Source organism: Pseudopodoces humilis, chromosome 15 (assembly GCF_049639895.1).
Source record: "Pseudopodoces humilis isolate 2021_Gansu_Grassland_sample_001 chromosome 15, ASM4963989v1, whole genome shotgun sequence".
Taxonomy (NCBI): Eukaryota; Metazoa; Chordata; class Aves; order Passeriformes; family Paridae; genus Pseudopodoces; species Pseudopodoces humilis.
In genome coordinates, this window is record NC_142214.1 from 12,977,601 (window position 1) to 12,984,062 (window position 6,462).

The 6,462-nt window shown below is 40.4% G+C and overlaps 1 protein-coding gene across 1 annotated transcript; it reads right to left on the reverse strand.

Moving 5' to 3' along the window:
- Positions 1 to 947: 947 nt before the first annotated feature.
- Positions 948 to 6,239, reverse strand: VMA21 (vacuolar ATPase assembly factor VMA21). The gene is made up of 3 exons (XM_005532395.3): positions 6,098 to 6,239; positions 4,378 to 4,487; positions 948 to 3,001 (listed from the first exon to the last, which is right to left on the reverse strand). Exons 1-3 carry the CDS (start codon positions 6,205 to 6,207, stop codon positions 2,859 to 2,861), a joined length of 363 nt encoding a protein of 120 aa, XP_005532452.2. The 5' UTR covers positions 6,208 to 6,239; the 3' UTR covers positions 948 to 2,858.
- Positions 6,240 to 6,462: the final 223 nt, after the last annotated feature.

Below are 6,462 nucleotides of genomic sequence, written 5' to 3' on the forward strand. Positions count from 1 at the left end.
TTTATTACCCATCAAATCAGAGTAGGATGATGCAGAATAAAACACCTTCCCCCAGCACTCTCTTCTTCCAGGTTCAATTTGACTCCTGAGTTCTCTACCTCCCCTGCAGCAGCACAGGGGAACAAGGAATGGGTGTTGTGGTCAGCTCTTCACACATTGTTCCTGCCCTCTTTCCTCCTCAGTAGAGTCCCTCACAAACTGCTCTAGTGTGGGTCCCTTCCTTCAGCAACAGACTGCTCCAGTGTGGCTCCCCACTGCTGGCAAAGAGGGAGGGAAGAAAATGCTCCCCAGGAACCTCCCTGGGCTGCAGGCGAACAACCCTTCACAGGCTGTTTTCATTGCAGCCTTTACTTGAGGGATTGTTCCCACTCAGAAGCACAGGCAACATCAAACCAGCACCTGGCTATGGCTGTGCAGACTCAGGCAGTGCCTCTTTTCTCACCATGAATGTTGTGGATCAAGACATTACCTTCAAAGATCTTCCAATAGATGGACTAATGCTCAGCTCATTACCCCCAGCTTCTGAGACATTACAGCACCTGCACATACAGTGAAGACCAAACTTGTCAGATTTTTTTAACTAAAGTTATAATAAGGAATTATTTTCCTGTTATTCCTAGGAAATTAACTTTATGTCTAGGGATTCTGCTACCTGAAATATAGAACAGACACAGCACAGGATCCACCTAATATAGCACAGCAGGTGTGTTCCCCTTGGAGTCAGCATCATATACTTCTGTAACATTCATTTTCTCTGCCACTGTCTTCTAGTACCAAATAAATTTCAACTTCTTTATTTCATAAGTGTAGCTCTTCATTTATTCTCCACTGTGAATAAATTAAAAATAATAAAAAAAAGCTAAGCTATTGAACAGGGCTATATATTTGCTTTAAGCTGTACTCTACATGTGGAATATTAAAGACATTCAAAAAGTGTTCCACACATGTTGTTTACTGTATCTTGTATTGAGGGGCAGGTCTTTATTGAAAGGCAGTATTTGTTCCACAACGTACATTTCATACACTGGAGAACAGGAAGCCAATATGCCCATGTACAAACTAACTTTGCACTTCAAGTACTCTGGTAAGAGTCTCCAGCTTGCCAGCAGCAACCTGACAATGTAGCTCTGGATGAGAAAAGGTAACACAGCAGAAACCAAGTGTAAAAAACTGATTTGCATTAGTGAGTCATGGTGAATATGCTCATGCATACCTGACACTGGGGTAGACAAGACAGGAATGAGGTTTGGAGAAATCTCAAGCCACTGGGCACAGATAATCAATTTTTGCCTCATTTATACATATGTTTTACCATACCATATACATATGTTTACATGCAGCACCAAAACTATGCCAAGCCCCATACTAAGCTAAAAACTTCCAAGAAAGGCTAAAAAACTTCCAAGAAAGGCTAAACTAATACAATAAACTGGAAAATTCAATTTAACAGAATGACCTCAAGCACAACAGCTTTAACAGCCATCATCAGGGTTAAAAAAGTCTGCCTTGCCAGAACTCTAGAAAAAATGTTTTAGCCAGAGATTAAGAAGCTTGCTAACAACAGCACAACAGTGGAATGAAATTCATATTATCTTACAAAAATCTCACTAAAATTTGACTACGCACAACCGAGGAAAAAAGAAAACAATCAACATATTGTATCATTTCACAGTGTACAAGTAAGTAGTTACGAAAAGAAGCCAGTATTCCATGTGGTCATTTTTATGTCCTCCGCTTCATAAAGGACACCATTTACAGACTACAGCTTGTTTTCTCTCACTCCTTCCCCTACCAGCCATTACAGCAGCTTATGGCTGTTACTGACACTGCTTTACCACAGGAAATCCAACTGCACACTTTAGCAAACATCAAGGAGATACATACCTATCTAAAGACAAACAAAAAAATATGCTATGCCCTTTCCTTTGCAATACAGGATAAATTGTAGAAGAGGAGAAAGATGAGCAATGTATAATACCACAGTCCTCCCAAAAGGAAATTAAAGACTGAATTTTACACTGCAATAAAAAATATATTTGAAAAAAGAATTGTACTTCACATTAGAAAGACATCACCTGAGTTTCTAAACAATTCCGGTTTTGAAATTACTTCTAAACACAGAAATAGATTAATTACACCTATCCCACTGTGTTGGTTTGTTTGGGCTGGGATAGAGGTAGTTTTCTTCATAATAGCTACCATAGGGCAATGGTTTGAATTTGTACTGAAAACCAACACACTTAGCTGTACAGCTTTTACTTTACCTATTAAACTGTCTTTATCTTGAACTATGAGTTTTCTCACTTTGCTTTCCTGATTCCCACACCCATTCTGTTGAGGGGTCACAGTGAGTGAGCAGCTGTGTGGTGCTCAGTTTCTGGCTGGGGTTAAACCACAACACATATAAATCAGGAAACTATTCACAGGAAAGTGAAATTCCATTTTTTCCACTGTAGCTGGATATTAAGTAATGTAGCTTTTTTAAGCAGCAATTTAATTCCTTGAAAATTTTCATTGGCTCGTTTCATGCCAATATTATTTTTAGAGCAAGCCAGAAAAATACTAGGCATGAAAAAAGTAGCTACAGGAGTTTCCAAAAGTATATTATTATTCCACTTTAACTGCAAGTGAGGGCTTCCTCAGCTCAACATTGTAGAAGTTGGCTAAAGAACAACTTCCATTACTATTACAGAAAACACTAGTACAAAGTCAAGTAAGTACAAATCTTATTTTAACCACAACTGAAGCATCAGCCTCGTCTGTGCATGTGTATTATACATTTAGAAGAATGCTCTTCCTTCAGCTCACAAAACATCTGATTTACAGTCTGTGGACATCAGGCACTGATGATCTTCATTTTAGTCCTGTTTGCCTTCGCGCCACTGCCGTGAACCCTCATTCCAGGCTACATAAACAAAGAGAGCAAGTACTACGTGGACAGTGACTACAGCAACTATGGCAGCATAAAAATAGCTGTCTCTGTCAGACATTCCCAAGGAACCTGAGAAAACAAAGAAAGTAAAGAATATTAGTTATGAGCTAGGAACTGTGATATAGCAAGGCACAATACTCCCTTAAGACCAAAGTTACATTTACTCCTGTATGAAAAATCTGAGCTCAAAATGATTCACAGGAAAGAATTCACCATGATAAAGGTTAAAGAACTTGAAACTATTTCTGGAACAAAGTAACACTGCAGTATTCAATATTTAAGATAAAATACCCTAGATTTGACTTCAATAGCTTAAGAGTTCTACAACATTCACTTTTTCTGTTAGTACCTTCCAGCACCAAACAAACCTCAACATCCTTTTTTACTAAATGTAGGTCTCTTTGTGGGGCAATAAAATAGGGGAGGGAGGTGGGAGGAAGAAGGGGGAGAATTCTGTAATTATTTGCCACTAAAACAGGAGAAAATTGTAGAAGAACAATTAAATATACAAGACTATTACCTTCTGGATTTAGACTGTAAAACAATAGTGCCCCACCAGTTAAGATACATGAATGCATCTCATATAAAATAAGCCTTCAAATATCAGAAGACCAAACACTGAAATATTGTTTTCCTTAATTAATTTTAAAAACACAACAGAATCACCCCAAAAGCAAACAAAACCTACACATTACAGCACTCCAAAACCATCACCCTGCAAAGACAATCCTTTCAAAGGATCTTGAAAGTTACTTAACAAGCTTTACAGCAGTGCACACCAAAGGAGAGTTATCTCAGAACAACTGTTACACACTCATAAACTGCTCTTAAAAGCAGCTGTTTTCTCCCTTCCTCTTCCCCACTTCTGAAGGAGATAACTTCCTAGAACTATAGGAAGTAAGTATTAAAACCTTGCAGAATCAGCACTACAACATGGCTGTTTGTTCAATCAAACAGCCATAATCTCTCTTCCTTTTTTTTACTTTTAATTAAAAGAAGGCTCTACAAGCAACCACATTCAATATCAGATTGCATATAACTTGTTTAAATGCACGTGTGTTTCAAAAAGCAAAATATAAACCTCATGAACAACATTACTCTGTCTTGAACATGTGATTAGTTTGCAATATCTGCAGGAACATATCTCTGATGATTCTGACAAAAGACTGCTGCAGGATGGTGTTAAGTACCCTTTAGGCAAGGGAAACAATGCACTTCTATACAATATAAACAACTATATAATAAACAGCAGATTTTGGATTGCAGACCACAGCGCAGGGAAGGATACAGCAACCATTTATATAATTTTCTGTTCTAATTAGGCATTACAGGACTTCTTATCTATATATAAATACTCAAAACAGGAAGAACAAAGATGCTATTAGAGGATCGTGCTTTTCTTCTATTTTTGTAATAATAATGCTAATTGGCAGAAACAAAATTACCTTCAAATACATACGCCTTTGATGAAAAATACAGTCCAACAGGTAATGTAATCATTAGAGCTGTGAAGAACAGAAGTGTTCTTAAAGTCGATGTTAATGTACCCTCATTTCTGAAATAAATAACAGAAGTTACATACAAAAGAAAGTCACAATATATATGCCTGAAACAGGAAAAGAACTTGTTCCAAACAGAAGCAGATTACTTTTCAAGAACTGAGTAAGTGTATGTTTGGAAGCAATAAAGACTTGAAATATGCATTTCTTGGCTGCAAGTATTTCTTAGCTGAAAGTATTCAAAACAATGTAATGATTCTGCCAGTCTAAGCTCACAAACAAAATTAAAAACAATCTTTAGATTTTTCCCTGTTCCTGCATAGGGGGGTTAATATGTTTATCAGTGCATAATTATTATATTATTAATAATTATTAATTACTGCATAATTATATTATTAAAAATCTAATATTACTTACACATACACATGCCATCTGACAGTATTCTGCATTAAAACTTGCCAAGTTCCTTTTTTTTTTTTTATTTTGTTTTAAAGTAACTACAAGTCCAGGAAAATGACAGATCTTACAGGCTGGGATAAAAAGGAAATACACTGAATTAATTTAACAGCTTACTACTCCAAGTTCCTTTTTACTAGGTCTTCTTCCTCTACTTAAATATAATTTTTCACTTTTTAACTAAGGAAGATGGAATAAGTGTAGTGACAGAACATACAGACACTACACCAAAACTTTGCCTTCACAGACCTAAACCTAGAACACCTTTAACAACAGAGGGCTTATGAAGGTTTAGGCATTTGGCAGGGTCTCCCTGAACTTGATCTCCTAAAACAGGTGTTGTGTTTACAAAACACCACATACAGCTTGGTTCTGCATATGCTTCCACCAGTTCTCACTCACTCTGCCTGGGGATCACTGTATTATTTCATGCTGAAGTAAATATTAAGTCAGGAAATACCCTTCTCACTTTCATAGGCTGGCTGGTTCAAAGACTCGAGTCCTTAGGGCGTTGAAACACAAATATGTGTTTTTCTTTGAAAAAATAGTGGAAATAGGGAAAAAAATTATCTCATTCTCTAACAGTTATGTGTAGCCACGCACAGCTTCTACACTGCAGCCAACAGCATTTCCGGCTGCTCGTGTACTGCCATACATTTAGGCAGCATATTGGGTAGCTTAAAAAAAGAAAAACATGCGAATTATTTTTTTACTAGCGTTTGCCTGAAAAAGTATCAGAGTGGAGGACATAACTGCATTCAGAATTTCCCTATGGAAATTAGAAACCATTCTATCAACACTTACCCACAGAAGAGTAAGATGACCTCCAGCTTATTACCAAAGTTAAAAACTCCACTGTTGACAAATACTTTTCTTACACTGACATACTCTCATCGCTTCCCTACGCAGCAAAAACAAACATTCGTGTATAAGCTCAGCCTAGCTCGGCACGCTTTCCCGACGGCCGGCAGCCTCCACGCTCGAGATTCGGGATGGCCCAGGGCTACGCAGCGTGACCAAGGCAAACCGGGGGTCTCCTCCTCCACCCGCTCCGGTTCCTCCTGGCCCGAGCTGTCACCCCCTCCCGCTCCGCCGCCGCTCTTGCCCGGGTGTCCCGTGGCTGCAGGGCGCCCCTGCGCGCCGCGGCCCAGCGCGTAGCCTTCCCCGCACCCCACCGCCGAACCCTGTTCTTGCCCGCCCCGGGACTCACGGCCTGAACTCGGCCACCGGCACGGCACTCACGGGTCCGGGCCCGAACCGCTCCATCGCAACCCCGCCGTCGCCTCGGGCGCGCCGGAAGCCGCCGAGATGGCCGTGCATGCGCGGGGAGCAAAGCCGCCATCGCCATAGAAGCCCCGGGGCTGGCGCGACCTAGCGGTGGGCGGTGAGTACTGCAGCGGACCCGCCCCGCCCGGCTGAGGGACGGGGAGGGGAGGAGGGGGGGATGATGGGACAAAGGGGTGGTGGGGAGGAGGGACAATGCCATGGAGGGATGGAGGGAAGTAGAAACGGAGAGACTGAGGAATGGAGGGAAGGAGGGATAAGACTGATGGAGGGATGGAGGGAAAGAGAGAT

Coding starts and splice junctions, on each gene's coding strand:
- VMA21 (XM_005532395.3), bottom strand. CDS start 6,207: ATGCACGGCCATCTCGGCGGCTTCCGGCGCGCCCGAGGCGACGGCGGG. Junction 4,488..6,097: donor CCGGTGGCCGAGTTCAGGCC/GTGAGTCCCGGG, acceptor TATTTATTTCAG/AAATGAGGGTACATTAACAT. Junction 3,002..4,377: donor AAAGGCGTATGTATTTGAAG/GTAATTTTGTTT, acceptor TTGTTTTCTCAG/GTTCCTTGGGAATGTCTGAC.